Source organism: Ahaetulla prasina, chromosome 15, assembly GCF_028640845.1.
Source record: "Ahaetulla prasina isolate Xishuangbanna chromosome 15, ASM2864084v1, whole genome shotgun sequence".
NCBI classification, from domain to species: Eukaryota; Metazoa; Chordata; class Lepidosauria; order Squamata; family Colubridae; genus Ahaetulla; species Ahaetulla prasina.
Window position 1 is genome coordinate 1,861,839 of NC_080553.1, and position 18,986 is coordinate 1,880,824.

The window sequence follows — 18,986 nt, forward strand, 5'->3', positions numbered from 1 at the left end:
CCTGGGGGCTGGGGAGGGCAAACACGCGACACGTGTGGGGGGGGGTTGGGAGGTGGAAATGGACGAAAATAGGCTGGGGTTTCAGGAAGCCAAAAATGGCTGTATTTGGTGTATAAGATGCACCAACATTTCCACCCTCTTTTCTTTTTGGGGGGGGGAGTGCATCTTATACTCCAAAAAGTAGGGTATATCATGGTTTAGTTAAGTCAAGCCTGCCTTTATTTTGATAAAACTGTGATTTTTTTCAATCCTTTGGGAACATGTCTGTCCAGGGAGGAGCAAAGCCCAGCTGGAGAACTGGTGGCATGGAAGAGAGCAGAACCTTCAGCATCCCAACCGAAGAAACATTAGAGGAAGGAAGCCAGTGGGAACCAGGGGAGGCTGCAGAGGGAGACCCGCTCAGGATGAACAGAAGCACCAGGGAAGAACGAGGGTCGAACCCAACCCAAGAGCTGCAGGACAGATTTCCTGATCTACAAAGTTCATGAGGGTCTTTGGAACCAACAACGTGGCGTTTGCTTAAGAATCCCAGTCTTGCAATCAAGCAGGCGATGGGGAAAGAAGCACCGGAGGGGCCGGCGGCCACACCCAAACGCTGCCCCTCCTCTAAGAAGAGCTCTGCGCCTTCCATGCCGGCAGAGCAGCAGCACTTCTGAGTCAGGAGGAGAAAGCTCTCCTGGCCCAGAAGCATTTCCAGAGGTTGGGGAAGATGCTATGGGCACAAGCAGGGCACCTGCTCTGGGCAGGCAGCCCATTGAGAGAGAAGAGGGTCTCTTAGCCTTTCTGCAGGTATAACGCCAGATTTGCAATAGGCTAGCTGTCCTTTCTTATGAATTTTTTTAAAAATAGGCCGACAAGGAACCGGGTGGGCACAAGCATGAAGGGGCACATGGGGTGGTGGCGGCCTTCAGCTCATCTGCCTCCCTGGCTCCTTCTGAGAATTGAGCCCCAACCCTCGCTCCCCTGCCCAGCCCAGTCCCCCCACTTCTCACCATGGGCCGCTGCAATATGGTAGGCGAGCTTCTTCGCTTGTTGCTGGAGCAGGTAGGACCTCCAAGCCTGAAAGACCTTGTGGTAGAGAAAATACCTGACCAATGGAGAACAAAACGATTGGTCAGCAGCCGGGATCAGGTTGAGCTGTGGCACATATGTGCAGAAGGGATTTCTGCAAATGCTTTCATATCAAATGCTAAAATAACTATTTTACATAACTCTCTCTCTCTCCCTCCTTCCCTCTCCCCCCCATCTCTCTCTCTCTCTCTCTCTCTCTCTCTCTCTGTGTGTATTAAGAGTCAGTACCAGCAAGACTTTTCTCTTCAGGATCCAGCAACAGGTTGGTATACAGGAAAACTCCCGGCTATCTCAGATGCTTTATAAAAACGCTCAGAGCATTTCTTTTTCTTTCTTGTTTTAAAGAAACTTCACAGGCAACTTTTTGGAAGTTGAAGGCCACCAAAATTAGCCTTAGGGAGTGGATGAGAAAGCCAAGCAAGTGGAAGCCTTCATGGGAGGGGCTGAATTTCCATTTCTCCAGGCAGGAATGAGAACATTGATATTTTTAATAATTGTGGTCTCTGTTACAGTTTAACCAACAGGTTTCATACTTTTCCTCTTTCCAAAGAACAGGAAACTGGGACTTCCAAGGAAGAAATGGTGAAGTGGCTCCACTAAAAGAGGAACTGATGACTGCGGTGGAGTGAAGAGCCAGCGAGTATGCGAGTTCTTCATAATTTCTCTCCAGACAAGGAGAGGCCTTGAGATCACCCACAAGTGTTCCAGACAACTGCTCCCCGCGAGGAGACAGCAAGACAGTGGTCTCTTGTGGGTTCAGAGCTCCAAGAGGCAAGGGAACAATTACCGATATCTTGCTCAAATGGTCAGTGCCCTCAAAAGGACACCAGTTTTGCATGCTTGCTTTTTTCATCACTTCTGGAAATAGCTTGTTAACTACTTTTCAGTTATTAGGAAAATTTAAATCAACAAATTTTAGCACCTGGTAAGCTTCCTTCAATCCCTAGCAAAAGAAATTTGAAATACAAGGACCATTTTTTTTCCTGGAATCAACAGCAAAAAAGTGATCAATTTTTTTACTTTAGAAAGTTACAAATGGACTAAGGGTCTACATAAATTTGAAAAGAATTCTTGCCATGAGAAAAGATCTTTGTTTTATTTATTTCTTTTAAATGATTTTTTTTTTTTTTTGCATTTATATCCCGCCCTTCTCCGAAGACTCAGGGCGGCTTACATTGTGTTAAGCAATAGTCTTCATCCATGATAGGTAAGATTGGACACTAGAGGGAACCCAGAAGGAACTAAAACAATTCAAGGAGAGCTCAAATGTGACTTACTAATACAGGATGAAATGAAATCTTTTAACACTGGAGATTGGACCCCAATTATGGTTTAGTTTAGCATTTCAAAATATTACTTCATACTAGACAACCCATGATCTACCGGCCATTCTTTTATTTATTTTATTTATTATTTAAATTTGTATACCGCCCTTCTCCCGAAGGACTCAGGGAGATCCCTTCCCAGATTCCTCAAAGCCCTCAACAGTGACAGGACTTGTGACGTCCTGCCTTCCTCCCTTCAGATGTGGGCCATCCCTGGAAACAGCCCCTGCTGAACTGAACAGCACAAACCTCAGCACAGGAAATGTTTGATGATATTTAATGACATCATGTGTAATGTCATAAAGTATTCTATAAAATTTGCCAAATTTCAACTCCACAGGTCTCAGGTTTTTGACACATTCTCTAAGTTAGCCCATTTGAGGTACCTTGGCTGAAAAATGGTTGCCCTATGATGCTATTTTGTCCTGTTAAGGGTTACGGGGACAAGAATCAAGCAAGCTGCCTCTGATTATATTTAGGAAAGAATACACCTTGACTTCATTTGCAAATAAAGAAAAGTACTTTTACTAAATACATCCAGACTGCAGCAGTATAAAGTTGGATCTGAGACAAAATATGGCTAACATTCCATATCCCATCGTTAGTCCCTCCTCCCACAAGGTCAGCCAGGTCTGGTCCAATGCCACGGCCCTGTGGTAATCTTCTGGTCTCTGGCTGTAAATCATCTCAAGAATGCAATGTCTGTTGAAAAGCCCACGCTCTAACATTCCTGCTGAATTTAAACCATCAATCTCCCCTCCCCTTGATCTCATGTCAGACGACACTCTTAAAGGGCCCTCTCTACTTAACCTGAATCCATGAGCTATGTACATTACACGTAAAACCCCACTGCAATCTAACTACTGAATATAAAGTGTACAAAAGGATGTGAGGATTGGAGTGGAGGCTGACAGTTAGTAGAATATAGATATGTTTTATTTTCAGGGACCCGGAAGAGAAATGTGGAATAGATGGAAACTAAGCACAGATAACCAACTCTAAGCTGGCCTGCCTGGCTCAAGACGGTTTAGGACCTAAACTATAGTTAACATGCATCATGGTTTAGTGCAATGTCTGAACAGAACCATTTTTTATTTTTAGCTAGGATGCAGGAAAGATAACATAAGCCTGGGAATCGAAAGCAATTTTCTAACACGCTCAAATGGATTCCTGGCCCAAAGAATGGGCTGGCATCTTGCACAGACCTGTGATGGCAGTCAGCTCTGACGGTAAGCTTCCATTCTCTGCAAAGAACCCACCATTCCTCCTTCCACTCTCCAAAGGTTTTCTGCAGCGTTTTCTGAACAAAATAGGCCCTAAATAGAGATGACAAGAAAAACACACCAGACACCAATATAGATCGTCTGTGCTCTGGGGCCGTCACACAAAGGACATCTGGAGCTAATCAGGCAGCCTTTGAGAGAACTGCCCACGTCCTCACCTGGACCCTTTAATCAGCGTATTTGCCCTGTGGCAAAGTTCAGCACAGGAAACATTTGATGACATGCTGTATTAGGTCATAAACTGTTTTATGATTATGTTTAACGTACTAAGTTGTTTTATGTTGGCCCAATTTCTATTCATGGGTCCTGAATTTTGGACACATTTTATAAGTTAGCCCAGATCAAAAATGGTTGCCCTGTGATGCCATTTTGCCTAAAGGTTATCGGAATGAGAGTTTGAACAGAATGAATAGAATGGAATGAATGAGCTGGAAGGGACCTTGGCGTTCAGTCCACTGCTGAAGCAGGAGAACCTATTTCAGATACGGGACTGTCTAGACCAGGAGTGTCAAACTCGCGTCATCGCAGCAGCATCGGGTGATGTATCGGGACCTTCCCCCCCCTTTGCTAAACCCGGTGGGGGGCGGGGCCAGCACGTGACGCATCTGGCCTGCGGGCCGCGAGTTTGAGACCCCTGGTCTAGACCCTGCTTAAAAACCTCCAGTGATGGAGCCCCCATGATTTCTGAAAGCCCCTGGTTGATTATCCTCACTGTTAGGAAGTTTCTCTTTAATTCCAGGTTGCTTCTCTCTTTGATTAGTTTCCAGCCGTTGTTTCTTGTCCTGTCCTCTGGTGCTTTGGAGAATAATTTGACCCCTTCTTCTTTGTGGCAGCCCCTCAAGTACTGGAATGCTGCTATCATGTCACTTCTAATTCTTCTTTTCTTTAGACTAGCATATAGATAAATCACTCCTGATGATGCCATGTTTTTTGTTTCTTATTGCAGAAATGCAAACATCTTTGAGCGAAAAGCTTACCTGGCCTTGGATGGCAGGACTCTTCCAAATGTCTTCCTCTTCCACAGGTAAAAAAATTTCCTTGCCAGGTGCCTAGAAAACCAATGGAGTCAACAATATTTCTGGGCAGGCTATAAATAAACGGCAACCATCAGCTCTCCATATTGAGCCTATTTTTTAAGATATTCCATTTTCTCTAACATAGGAGCTACAAGGAAGAGCCGAAGTGGAGGTGGGAAATGGCTTTTCCATGAAACCTGGGTGAGAGATGGCTTATTCTTTACCTGTTCAAACCATTCAGTTTCGCATTCCATGTCCAGATGCCCAAGGATGCTAAACAAATCTGAAGCCAATAGCCATCTTTTTTTAAAAAAAAACCATCTATTTATAAAAATAGATTAAACGGAATCAGACCCCTCCAGACCCTCCCTGAGATGGCCACAGGAGCTTTCTTCTGTGATGGCTTTAAGGATCCTTTCGAGAAGATCATCAAAAGGGAGCACATTTACTTGTCTGTAAAACTCCTTTTGCTTCTTGAGGTGTAGGACAATATAACTCAGGGGTCTCCAACCTCGGCAACTTTAAGAATTTAAGCCAGCGGAATTCTGGCAGTTGAAGTCCACAAGTCTTAAAGCTGCCAAGGTTGGAGACCCCTGATATAACTGATCCAATGACATGGTTCACACACTGCACTAATTATATGAAGCCACTCACTGTGATTTATAACCCTCCTTTATGGCTTAATTTTAACTGTACTTGATTACACAAAACATGGTTGAACTTATGCTGGTTTTGAACCATAACATATATACAACTAACTATAGTTAAACCACTTTCAGTTGAAGGCAGTAAGTGAATCCCATCAGGGTGCATTAAATCAGCTCCTTCTATCACCCAGTTAACTTTTAAGATTTGTGGACTTCAACTCCCATGGCTGGCTGGGGAATTTTGGGAGTTGAAGTCCACAAGACTTAAAATTAACAAGGTTTAGATCCCTTCTAAGTCATATTTTCTCTGAACCTATGTTACTGCGATGTAACTTTCAATGTATTCCAGTTACTGTGACTTAAACTTGAAACATAAATAATTGAAAGATGCTAACCAGGTGGACAAAGCAGGAGACACATTTCAAAAGTCACATTTCAAGATCTAATTCTTGCATACACCTGCCATTTCTAATAGATCTTTCAGAGTAACAGAAAATACACATAACCCAAATTTCATTCTTACCTAATACGAAGTTCTTTCAACCTCCCACCTCGGTTCCAGGTATACATTACACGATATAAGATCCGACAATTCCCACTTTGCCCCAAATTTCTCTTCGGGTGACAAGGCATCGGCTGATGGCTCACACATTCTTTATGTGGTTTCTGTGCTTTTTGAGACTTGGAACTTTAAAAGAAAAACCATAATTGTTATCATTAGAAATATAGTTTAATACTATTTTATATCGATACAGAAACAACAATAATTTCAGAAATGAGCCATCTCATCAGAGATTCTGCACCCGAAGGTGGGCAGGAAGCAATGGATGGAAACTAATAAAAAAGAGAAGCAACCAAGAACTAAGGAGAAATTTCCTGACAGAATAATCAGTGGAACAATCTGCTTCCAGAAGTTGTGGGTGCCCCAACACTGGAAATTTTTAAGAGATTGGACAAGCTGTTGTCTGAAATGGTATACAATTTTCTGCCTGGGCAGGAGGTTGGGCTAGATGACCCCCCAAGTTTCCTTCCAACTCTACTATTCTGTTAGTTCTTCACAGCACCTTTTCTGGTACAACAGCTCAATTTTTCTGTTTCTAAGGTTGACAGAATTTGCAGACAAATCACCTTCTTTAAACCAATCTGCCTGAAATTCAGGCTCCACATAATTTAATGCTAAGATAGACACTGCAGATATTCCTCGACTTATGATTGCAATGGAGGCCTGTCCATCACGGTTAGTTTATGACAGTCATAAAACAGGTCAATCAAGTTTTATGGCCTGTTTTATGACCCCTTTTGCTGAGATCATTAGCAAATGTTATGAACATTAAACAAACCTGGTTTACTATGGGTGTGGTTCTGCCAAATACTAGAAGTGTCAGGTTTTGGCAAAACCATCATCAAGTAGAGTCATGTGACCAGAGGATACTGCAAATGGGCTAAATGAGTCCATATTGCCAAGCACCTGACATTTGGCCACATGACCATGGGGAGGGACAGAATTTCACATTTGGATCACAACTAGCCCCAAAGTAGGTCTGTCATAAATGACCAGTTGTAAATCAAGGACTACCTGCAGTTTAGAAGTAATGGCTCTCTTGATATTAAGAAGTGCATTTGCAGTCCAAAGCCAACAGAAAGCAATAGTTGGGTTCCCTAAATAAGTTAAACCAAAACCAAGCAACCCACACTATAGCTTAGTAAAATATGTAAACCGAGGTTATATTTCTAAGCTTCTAAAGCAGGGTGGGCAACTATGGCCCCCTAATGACCTGTGGATTTTCGCTGAACGTATCTTTTCTTTTATGTACCCTGAGAGCATATGCACCAAGGCAAATTCCTTGTGTGTCCAATCACACTTGGCCAATAAAAACTTCTGCTCCTATTCCTATTCTATTCCCAGAATTCCTGAGCCAGCATGAGAGTGGAACCAAAGGCACACCCCTTAGTGAATAGAGAAACAATTATTGCAGAGACACAATGCATTCCCTACAGCTGTGCAAAAACCGCATTCAGCATTCAGTTGAGGAGGAGGGAGCTTGCAAGACAAAATAGGAGGAGAAGCCAAATGTAAAGGCTATTAATCCCTCAACATTCCCTTGGAATGAAATCAAGACAGGTCGTCCTCACTTGCCAACTGCAATTTCGACTTGTAATTTGGTCACTAAGCCATGTGGTCATAAAGTGAAACCTCCTAACGACTTCGGCAGCATACCAATAATGAAGCCCATCCACAACACATCCTGCCGGCTTCTCCATTGAGGGATTGTGGGAAGCCGGCTGTGAAGCGGTGATCAGACCACCAGGAGGGGGCGCTGCAATGCAGCGGCTTCAACCCCCGGCTGTAAATCTCGCTTTCATGACAGGGTGAATTCATTCTGGAGGGTCACAGAATGAGCGGTCGGTAAGCGAGGACCGCCCCTGTGGCCACACGGCTTAAGGCGAGGTGTGGTGGGCGGCAGCCTTTCTTGCCCTGCTGCTCTTTCCCACCAGCCCATTTTTATTTGCAATTCCGACGTTTACACAGCCCTTAAAACAGGGGTGTCCAAACTTGGTCCCTTTAAGACTTGTGGACTTCAACTCCCAGAGTTCCTCAGCCAGCTTTGCTGGCTGATGGACTCTGGGAGTTGAAGTCCACAAGTCTTAAAGGGACCAAGTTTGGACACCCCTGCCTTAAAAATTATACCTTCCCGAGCACTGACCTCCCCCCTCCCGCCCCGAAAAGGCGTCTCTCTCCCCGCCACCCAGGCGAGCGCAGCCGGCCCTTCTCACCTGCCGCGGCCCTTCCTCTCCATCAGGCGCCCTTCCCGTCCAGGCGGAGCCCCGGCTTTCTGGCGGGTCGCAGGGAAAAAGAGGAGATCCGTTAGTCCCGAGTTCGCACATTCAAACGCCCGTTTAGGACCCGCTTTGGCGCGGCGAGAGCTCTCTGGGCATACGCAGAGTGCTTCCTGGCCCGGCCGCCAAGATGCCCGAGGGGCCGCGCCGGGCAAGTCCCTCCAGCCCGAAGAAGCCCAGCGGCTAAAGCGGCATACATACCTCCGTCGGCCTGAAGCCCGCAGCCGGCCCGGGGGACCCGCTGGGAGCCTCGGCGGACGCTTTCGCGCCGGGTGAGCGCGGTCCCAACGCGGCCACCGTCCGTTCGCGCGCGGCTCCGCCTCCTCGGAGTCTCTTAGGCGTGCTGCCTTCTAGATCGCCTGAAGGACCCTTCCCGCGCCGTCTCGACACGGCACCAGCCCGCCGCCCGTGACATACACGCCAACGCCGCCTCAGTTGCCAAAGACTGCTCCTTGGGGTCGCGCTCCGAGTTCGGAGCCTACAATCGCGGGAAAGCCACGTTTTCCCGTCAGGCGACCGCAGGGGGCAGCTCTCGAGCAAGGCCGTCGGAAGAAGGGCGCCGTTTGCGCGCGCGCGCGCGCGGCGGGAGGCGGAGCGGGAGAGGAAGGGGCGCGTGCCTGGCGCATGCGCCGTAGCTATAAAGGGGGAGGGGTGGGTAACGGAGGCCCCGGTTACGGCGGCTGAGGAGACGCGGAGCGGGACCCGCGCACGGACGGACGGACGGAGCGACGGAGCGAGCGGCGGGTCGAGTCCAGAGCGGCCCGGCAGGGGCGGACGACGCCCGACGGGGCGAACGCGACGGCGACAGAAGCAGCAGCGGCGGCGGTGCCTGGGCCTGAGGGGAAGAAGGCCGGCGAACGGAGACGGCCTCCCCGGAGCCCGTGAAGCGAGGCCGGCGGTAGCGGAGGGCGGGCGCTTGGCGGCCGGGCCCAGGTGAGGCGCCCGCTGAGTCACCTGCCGGTGCGGCGCTCCGTCTTCCGGGGCGGCCTAGGCCTCGCTTCCCGCTCGGTAGCGCCGGAAAAGCCCTCTGGCAAACTCGCCTCGCCTGCCCCGCGCGGTGCTCCGGCGCTCACCGATAACTTCACAACGCCCCTGCCAGGTAGGCCGGCCGCCGCCAGTTGAGCATTGCCGTGCGGCTCTGAGCCCCCGCGGACTGTCTGGCCGGCCGCCTCCAGGGCTGCCTCCGCTGCGGCGCCTCTTGCGGGGTGGGGGGGCTCTGCCCGAAGAAGCGGCTTCATTCGGGGCCCTCCCCGGGTCGGTCGGTCGGTCAGTGCCGAGGCGCCGCTAGCGCTCCTCCCGCCCCCGCAGGAGCGCCGGCCTCGGTGCTGCCGGGGGTCCCGTGCAAGTTCCGCCACGGTGCCTCGCGGGCGGCTGGCTCAGCCCTCTGGAAGCCGCGGGGGGGGGCGGCTGTTGGGCCGGCAGCGCTCGCCTTGAAAGAAGCCCCCCGCCTGAGCAGCCAAGCTTGCCGTTTGAAACCCTCCGAGGTTTGGTTTGCTTCTCTCGGCCGCCAAACGCCCAGCCCGGCCTTGCTAGGCAGCTGTAACTTGCAGTCTTAACTTTAGGTCTTCCGGGGCCGAAGTGAGGAAAAGCCATTGGGCTTAAAGCCCGAGGCTGAGGTTCAGTTTGAGGGGCTGCATTTGGGGACGCACACCAATCCAGTGGGAGTCTGCAGCCGCCTGACTTGGCAACTGGATAGAGGCCTGTTAGTGGACCAGCTGAGCAACCTTACTAGCTGTGTTGGTTTGGAGAGGATTTGGAGAAGTTGCCTGGGTCTCATTCTGGCTGCTCTCCTCGGAAGCAAGCAAGGGGGGTGAACAGGGGCTGGGCCCGTCTTGGGGTTGCAGAAGAAGAGGCTGTCGAAAGACTGGTGTGCAGGAGGGTTGAGCCGAGGGCAGGACGAGAGAGCAAGAGGCTGAAATTAAAGGAGACTAGTAGCAGGTTTGACTAGTAGCAGGAATTTTCTGACCACCAGAGCAGCAGTGAAACAATCTGCAGATGCTCAGCTGCAGAAGTTGGTGGCCACCCAGGGAGGTTTCCTGCCCTGCACGGGTGCCTCAGACTGAAGAGCCTTTCAACTTGCACGCAGTGATACTTGAAGTGAAACTTTGTTGCGCCGTTTTCTCAGACAACCTGCAAGATCTGATGTCGGAGTTTGTATCTGTTCTTTCCCCCCCTCATAGTTCCACTATGGACAAGCGAGGTGGATTGGCAGAAGCTGTGAATGGAGATGCATTGCTTAACATGAACATAATCAGTACAATGAAGTTCCCTCATCGATACACAAAAGTAAGCAGATAGAGCTTTATAAAGTGTTGCTAAATGGATATCGAAGTGTCTCGCCCCATCTTTAGAACAAGGCTGTTTCTGCAAGTATAGAATTAAATTTGGAAATTGCTTTTCTTGTTTGGAACTTGATTTTCATATCCATTTCCTATAATAAGGCATTACTGAAATACCATTTAAACTGATGCCCATGTTTATTTATTTATTTATTATTAAATTTTTATACCGCCCTTCTCCCGAAGGACTCAGGGCGGTGTACAGCCAAAGATAAAACACAATACATATACAATTAAAACCAACAATTAAAACCTAGCAAATTACAAAAGGCTGATAATTAAAAGTTTAAATTTAAAATTATAAAAGAATTTAAAAAACCCAATAAAAACCCCAGTTTAAGATTAAAACTATTAAAACCATTATGTTGAACAATGAGCATCTCGGGCCCTGTAAGTTTCAGTTGGTCGCCACAGTAGCGAAAGATGTGAAGATATGAATTGGCTTATAATTGCAAAAGCACTCTTGTAATTATGACAAACATTTGTGTAATTATTTATTTTACTAAATGTTTTAAATAGTGAACAAAACCAACTATTTTATGTTATCAATGTAAATTGTTACTTTTCTTATTTCCATATGTTTAGAATAAATGTATAATTGCTCAGATACATAGATACGTGTTATACAGTACTACAAAATTACGTGACAAATTGTGACATGGAACTATGTGCAATGCTGGCTAATCTCTAAAAGTGCTATTTACACTATGACAATGTCACAGATCTGCATGCTTTACTCTTTCATTGCTAGGCTTTTTTGAACCAGCATTTTCCAACCTCTGCAACTTTAAAGTGAATGGATTTTTGGGAGTTGAAGTTACATATCTGTAATATGCTGTGATTAATATATATACACGTGTGTATATGTGTGTGTGTGTGCGTATATCTATCTATCTATCTATCTATCTATCTATCTATCTATCTATCTATCTATATATATATATATGTTTTCTGAGGTTTTCACGAGTGTTTGTATGTAGGTCTTTGGTTGTTCGGGTTTTCTCCCGTGTAAAATTGGAAGTGTCTTGGCGACGTTTCGACGAAGTCTCATTCATCATCTTCAGGCTTCAGCTTCGTGCTTCTGGGAGCAAGAAGCACGCTCCCAGAAGCACGAAGTTGAAGCCTGAAGATGACGAATGTGATTCGTCGAAAATATATATATGTTTTCTGAGGTTTTCGCGGGTGTTTGTATGTAGGTCTTTGGTTATTCGGGTTTTCTCCCGCGTAAAATTGGAAGTGTCTTGGCGACGTTTCGACGAAGTCTCATTCGTCATCTTCAGGCTTCAGCTTCGTGCTTCTGGGAGCAATGTGTGATTGCAGCTGTTTCTTCCTTTTTAACTGCTAGTGGGGGTTTGAACTGATTGGGTGGGAGCTTGGCTGTGCTCTGATTGGATGGGGTTTTTTTGTGCTCTGATTGGCTGGGGGTGTGTCCTGTTTGGGTGGGGGCTTGGTTGTGCTCAGATTAGTCTGAGTTGCAGGGGGATTTGAGCTGGTGAGCTGCACTGCTGCTGTTGGGCTTCGTGTTCGTGGTCGTGCTACATCTTCATAGTGGGTGTCAGTCTGCTGCATGTATGGATTGGAGGGGTTTGAAATGGCTAATGTTGCAGCTGCGGTCTGGCTTCTGGTCCTTGGTCGTGCTTCCTGATCAGTGTGGGTTTGGGTCTGCTTTCTGGGTGGATGTGTGGTGGTGACATCCTGTGTGGACCTCGTGAGTGTGGGTCTGGTGTCATTCCTCGTGTTAGGGACTCGTTTGTCAATAAGGGCGGGTTTCCAAATGGCTGGTAGGCGGGAGGTATCATCTCGTTTGTTCATGCTGTGTGGGCGTTTTTCTATCTCGATGGCTTCTCTGATTATTCTGTTGTTAAAGTGTTCAGTTTTGGCGATAGTTCTGGTCTTTTTAAAGTCAATATCATGTCCTGTGACTTTAAAGTGTTGGACCAGGGAAGAAGTTGGTTCCTCTTTTTTGACTGAGTTCTTGTGTTCTTCAATGCGTGCACTTATTCTTCTGTTGGTTTGTCCGATGTATGTGGTGGGGCAGGCGGTGCATGGGATTTCATATACTCCTTGATTTTCTAACTCAATTTTGTCTTTGGGGTTTCTTAGGATGGTGGATATTTTAATATTTTTTGGTTTGTGCAGAATGCTGTCTTGATGTTATGTTTGTGGAGGATCTTGCTGATTCTGTCTGTGGTGCCTTTTATATATGGGAGGAGGGCTGTGCCATTTTCTTGTTCTCTGTCTTGGGTTTTAGTGGGGGGTTCTTTTTGGATTAGTTTGGTAATCTTATTTCTCTCGAATCCATTGGATGTTAGTACGTTTGTGAGAGTGTGTAGTTCGGTTTTTAGGTGTTGTTCGTCAGCTAAGCATTTTGTTCTAGAGATGAGTGTCTTGGCTACGGAGTTGATCTGTGCTGGGTGGTGGATTCGCCAAGACACTTCCAATTTTACGTGGGAGAAAACCCGAATAACCAAAGACCTACGTACAAACAGAATTTCATTTTTTTAAAAGTGTGCCAGTGTGTTCACGGGAAAAAAGTGACAAAGATTATCTTATCTTTGGGAAACAATGCTTTGGACTATTGATCTGTGAAATGTCTGAATTTCAAGAGTTAATGGCTCTGAATACATACTGTGAATACAACGCTTGCATTCCTGTTTTTTTCCTTTTTCAGGAAGAACTCCTGGACATTAAAGAACATCCCCAATCAAAACAAAGGCCGTCATGTCTCTCTGAAAAATATGACAGGTACTTCTGCTAAGCCTACAATATCGGCCAGTTTGGATGTTGGCATGTTTACTAGCTAGGAATTGCATGCATTACATACTATATTTTATATAGTAGTAAATTTTGGCTTTAGTGCAGCTGCCTAGAGATCTGTACTTTTCATTTAGGAATAATAGCAAATGCAACTTGTTCATTTTTCTTGTGACATTTTATTGACTGTTAGTAAAGGTGAAACAGTATAAAGATAATAGGCAAGTCTAAACGTAACATAAAATATATCTGGGGACCATTAAACTGATAAGGATAATGGATAAAACATTTTTTCTATTGTAAGGCTCTGCAACTTGATTAGCATTGTTTGCCTAATTCACTGCAAATTATAAACAATAATGAAATAGTTCAAATTCAGTATTTATCCTTAGGTTGCAATAGCGAGAAGTCCTACGTTTACATGTTTGTCACTGGAGAGCCTGTGGTGGTTGCCGAGGGGGTCTGCCAGATAGGAGAGGGTCTGCCAGATAGGAGGGGGTCTGCCAGATAGGAGGGGGTCTGCCAGATAGGAGGGGGTCTGCCAGATAGGGCTGCTCTTTTGGTGCCTGTCACTCATAAAAGGAAAAGAAGCAGAAGCTTTGGGTGGGTGATGGGGTCATCATATCCTCAGCAGAGGAAACAGTTTCTCATACATAGTGATCATCTCAGCTGTGACATAATGAAGTGGATCATTTTAGGAGTCCTGCACATTTTGGTTAAATATTAAACAGTAAAAATAAAGTACCAGTGTGATTTTTATTAAGATTGCTTTGCATGTCAGAGACTTAATGCAATAGCAGCTATAAATCTGTCAAAATACTCGTGGAGGACTGACTAACCTAGAAGTAATTCTTTAGCAGATCACAACATCCAAGGATATTTCAATTTCTTACCATTTACCCACTTCAAAGTATACACTTTGGTTTCAACTTTCATAAAAGGAAAACAGTTATAAATTGTGCAGAAGAGTTTTTAACAAGTTTTGTAGGTGTGAGCTAAGTATAAATGACAGAGGTTTTAATAAGAGCCTTCCTGCCTAACTGGCTGCACCAGCAAGTTATTACAGGTAGAAATCCCAGGCACTCCACCTCCCCATTAGCAGCCTGTAAAATTGATGAGATATTTTGATTGGTTGCTTGATATGTTTTGTGTTTGTTTGACCAATTGGCCTTGCAACTATGGCAGAGGTGCGTTTCAGCAGGTTCTGACCAGTTCTGGAGAACCGGTAGCGGAAATTTTGAGTAGTTCAGAGAACCGGTAAATATTGGCCCTGCCCCCATCTATTCTCTGTCTCCCGAGTCTCAGCTGATCAGGAGGAAATGGAGATTTTGCAGTAACTTTCCCTTGGATTAGGGAGGGAATGGAGATTTTACAGTATCCTTCCCCTGCCACGCCCACCAAGCCACACTCACAGAACTGGTAGTAAAAAAATTTGAAACCCACCACTGAACTACGGTACTGTTGGAGCCTGTGGTGAATGCTTGTCTTGGCCATTTTCATGGCCCAGAGGCTGTCTCTGAGTTCATGTCATAGTTAACTTTTTCAGTGATCCATTTCAGCTTAACTGTACAAGAAGGTGGCGATTATGATAGTTCCATCTTTTTTCACTGTGTGTGTCAACATATAAAGGCCTTCCTGGATTTGTGGGAGTGTGAATTTTGTAATAGAGCTGCTGAGATAATGCCTAACTCACAGAGAACTACTTGGGGCTGAAAGTTGCCCAATGCCCTCTGGCTTTGCCCATGTGATCCGTGGGATCATTTTAGCCCATGTGGTATGTGGGACAGTGAATGTTCCTGTCTAATTAATGTAATTTCCTTACAATTGCGTGCCAGCCGTTGTTCTCTCCATGCATTTTCCAAACCTGCATGTTGATTAACTTAAGGTTTGACAGATACATTGCATGGCCCTGCAGCCCTCTTCTGAGCTTCTTTTGTACAGTAAACAAATTTTAGCCATTTCCTTAGCCTACCTTTTAAAAAACAGGTTTTGGTAGAGAGCTGTGTATGCCACAGCAGAGAAGACCAGGTCACTATGTTTCCTTACACACTATTTCTGTTAGAATAATGTCATTGAAAGCAGACATAGATGTGTCATTTTTTTCCTACCCAATTCTGGCTGAAAGAGTACTTGTTTCCAAAGTATAGCTTTGTTATTCAAATCGATGGCTCCTTCCACTAGTTTGTATTTATTTCCCTTTCAAGTTGTCATTTTTAAACTCATTTGAAAAATCTGTATGAAAATCCTCCATCCACATTATCAAGGGAAGGCTGCATCTTTTAAGATTCTTGCCCTAAGATTCTTACCTTTCTACGCAGGAGCATTCCTTTCTGAGTGCTTGTCTATTTTTGGTAGTTTCTCCCGTCCCCAGATGGGAACAAAGAAGTAGGTGTTTTCCGTCCCAGTGCTTGCCCTCCCAGAAATCCAGATAGCCCCTAACCTGGCCTATTTAAACAGTCTTTAAAAACCTGGCTTTTCCCCCAGGCTAGGTCAGGGTTATTTACAAAAGATCCAGTCAAATATCAAAGTACTAGTTTTTGTTAAAACAACAAAAATGTTACCTTGATCGACATGTTTGATGTTCTGTTATTGAACCCAATAAGTTTGGTTTCAGTAGTAATCCAAAATTTCAAAAGGGCCAAAATCTTTCTTTTATCTTATTGCTAATTAAACCTAGTGTGGGAATTTGCAACCCCAAGCACCAAGTAGAAATCAGGGTATCAAAGGTTTCTATGAAATGCTACACTGAAAAGGTTTCTTGTCATATCAAGTTTTTGAAGTGTTTGTGTTTCTGCATTCATATTTCCATTCTGAACCACTTCAGAAGTGTTGTGAAATTAAGGGTAATATGCTACACTTTCCAAGGCTAGGACTTTAATCAAGAAGGGTGTAATTTTTGCTTTGGTGCATCGAGCATCTGAAATGTTATGAAACATTAGCCTTGTTACTGATCTATTGCTTATGAGTATTCGACTCTTCCTACTAGTGGCAGCTGGAATTATCTTTCATATTTTGTCTTAACTGGGATTCCTGGCTTGTTGCCTCCAAATAAGACAGGTGCTAGAAGCCAAAATAAAAACTTTATCTATTGAAAAATACATAATAAAAGTGTGGTCAGTTGCTCATTAAAGATTAAATTCAGATATGGAAAGATATTAACAATCTTTCCAGATATGAATTTATGAATCAAAATTCATTCATAGTCCAGAAACTACAGCATTTGCCAAAATTAAAGTTATAACTCTTATTAATAGGTCTAATTTTGGCAACTTACAATTTATGGAAACTACGAATGAGTTTTGAATTTTGTTATTAAATATTAAACATAAACAAGTTTCAACAGTGTTGAAGAGTTTACATCTGAGGTTCAAACATTTGATAACCCATTGAGTACTTTTCTTCAGTTGATGAAGTTAGTAAGCGTTCTTTTAGTGGAGTTATCAAGCCTTAGCTTGCATCTAAATAACTTTCTAATAAGAATTCAGTGGATTCATTAATGGTTTATTGAGGTGAAGATATGGGTGGAAATGGATCAAGGAAAGAAGCAACTTAGAACTAAGGAGAAGTTTCCTGACAGTTAGAACAATTAATAAGTGGAAAAACTTGCCTGCAGAAGTTGTAAATGCCCCAACACTGGAAATTTTTAAGAAGATGTTGGATAACCATCTGTCTGAGATGGTGTAGGGTTTCCTGCCTGGGCAGGGGGTTGGACTAGAAGGCCTCCAAGGTCCCTTCCAACTCTGTTGTTATTATTATTATTACAGATTGTATATATGGCACTCCCAGTATCTATTCACTTAAAACATTAGGAAGTTATTGACAAGCCACTTCTTGGCAAATTCATTGTGATTAATGGTAATTTATTTATTTCCAAGCTGCTTGCAGATTGGCTACATATGATTAGCTCTGGAATCTTCCCACATTTTCCTGTCTAACTGACTGTAATTTCCTGCATCCTTCCCCCTCCCCATTCTTTTGGAAGATGCTCGCCGTGTTTTGATAATTCCTTTACCTGTTCTTCAGGTTTTTCAGAGGAAATACAAATATGTAGATCAGACAATTAGCAGGTTCTTTCATAAGCTAAGGCACAGTTCACCTGTCTCAGAAAATTTAAACTCATTCAGAGTAATTAGACATTTCCTATTTCTAGTCTCAGTGCTGCTTCTTCAGTTCTTCACATTTTTAATGAAATTCCTATTATTATCAGATCCAGCAGAAGAGGCATGTTATGGGTTCCATCGATTAAAAAGTGCTATCTGATGGAACCCAGGAAGAGAGCCATTTCTGTTGTGGTACCCATTCTTTGGGAATATAATCCCCTTCAGAAATTAGATAGTCCTTGGCCTTTTGCCATGTCTTTGAAGACCTGGTTATGCCATAGGGATGGTGGTTAGAATATGAGATAGAGGCTGTGGAATTATTATGTTAATGGTTGGGATGGTTTTACCTTGGTTTCCAATTTGTTTACATTGTGATATTGCTGTTATTTTATATTTTTAACTGCTGTTCCCCATCCAGAGTCATGAGCAGGGATCTCCAAATTTGGCAACTTTAAGGCTTGTGGGCTTCAACTCCCAGAATTCAGCATGGCTGGCCGAGGAATTCTGGGAGTTGAAATCCCTAAGTCTTAAAGTTGGCAGGTTTGGAGACCCCTGCTTGGGAGTGCGAGATGGATGGCGGTGTAAATTTAAATAAATATTGTTGGAGAAGTAAAGGCCTAATAAAGGTTCAATAGTTCTAAATCTTTTTTGTTACTTTTGTTACTATTTTGCTATTTTTGTTGAGAACTGGTACACTCTTTTTATTATTTCATTTCAAACATTCTCAGCATTCTTCACTAGTCTGAGTTTATCCTTCATGACCTGTTCCCTCTTTCTACTTGTGGCTGTTCATTTGTTTATTTATGACATGCTTTCAGTACCTCTTTTTTGAATCCATTTTCTTTTCTAATTAAGTTCTCCTGCTATTGAATCTCAGTTATTGTTGACCTGAGATTAATTCACTTTTTTAAAAATCCAATGTACTTGTTCATGTACAACTCATTTAGTTTTAATTTCCCTTAAAATGCAGCATTCCAGCATTTCTCCCAATGGACTTGCTTCTTCTCCCTTGTCATCAATTAAGTCTTCCCGTTTTCAAGAAGAGGAGTTCTTTTTGAGTCCATTTTGAATGTTCTGTTTGAAAACTGGTGTTTGATATCTATGTACTTGCAGGCATTCATTGAGCAGATTTGGACAGATTCATGTTTAATCACTGAGTTTTATTTATTTAATTTTCTATATCGCCCATCACATTTGCCTGCCTTTGTGTTTGGCTTTGTGTTGGAAAGAGTAGCTTGTCTGTCTGTCGCTGGTTACCAAATGCCAGGTGAAATGTAATGTGATTCTGGTTTTGCAACATTGCAGCGATGGGGTATGGGACCCTGAAAAATGGCATGCATCATTGTACCCAAATTCCGGAAGGACTTCGCCGGTGGAAAGTCTAAAAAAGGAATTAGACTCAGATCGGCCTGCCCTGATACGGAGAATAGCGGGTGAGTATTATATTCATTCTGAGTTGCAGACTGAACGGTAAATCTTCAGTGCCATGAAGTGCTACTTTTGGATTCTGTCCTCACTTAATAGAATGGATTACACTAAACCAGAGCAGGTCTTGTTTTTGCCGATAGTGGGTGGTGCTCATTTTGGATATTTTTAATGGGGATCTACTGTTT

General features: G+C 44.3%; 2 protein-coding genes across 7 annotated transcripts in view; one reads left to right on the forward strand and one right to left on the reverse strand.

Moving 5' to 3' along the window:
• The window catches only part of SFI1 (SFI1 centrin binding protein), a 50,381-nt gene extending 41,859 nt beyond the window's left edge, over positions 1–8,522 (reverse strand). The window contains exons 1-6 of one of the 2 annotated variants that reach the window (XM_058158109.1): positions 8,382–8,522; positions 8,118–8,176; positions 5,866–6,030; positions 4,657–4,728; positions 3,602–3,712; positions 993–1,087 (exon numbers count right to left, since the gene is read on the reverse strand). In XM_058158109.1, the coding sequence (XP_058014092.1) occupies positions 993–1,087; positions 3,602–3,712; positions 4,657–4,728; positions 5,866–6,030; positions 8,118–8,140 (466 nt within the window). In that variant the 5' untranslated portion in view covers positions 8,141–8,176; positions 8,382–8,522. The remainder of the gene's footprint in view (positions 1–992; positions 1,088–3,601; positions 3,713–4,656; positions 4,729–5,865; positions 6,031–8,117; positions 8,177–8,381) is intronic. The other variant, XM_058158110.1, reaches the window with a different exon arrangement.
• Positions 8,523–8,833: 311 nt separating this feature from the next.
• The window catches only part of EIF4ENIF1 (eukaryotic translation initiation factor 4E nuclear import factor 1), a 29,619-nt gene continuing 19,466 nt past the window's right edge, over positions 8,834–18,986 (forward strand). For 2 of the 5 annotated variants that reach the window (XM_058158113.1, XM_058158114.1), the window contains exons 1-4: positions 8,834–9,279; positions 10,361–10,466; positions 13,191–13,264; positions 18,679–18,806. In XM_058158113.1, the coding sequence (XP_058014096.1) occupies positions 10,368–10,466; positions 13,191–13,264; positions 18,679–18,806 (301 nt within the window). In that variant the 5' untranslated portion in view covers positions 8,834–9,279; positions 10,361–10,367. The remainder of the gene's footprint in view (positions 9,280–10,360; positions 10,467–13,190; positions 13,265–18,678; positions 18,807–18,986) is intronic. The other 3 variants (XM_058158111.1, XM_058158112.1, XM_058158116.1) reach the window with 3 other exon arrangements.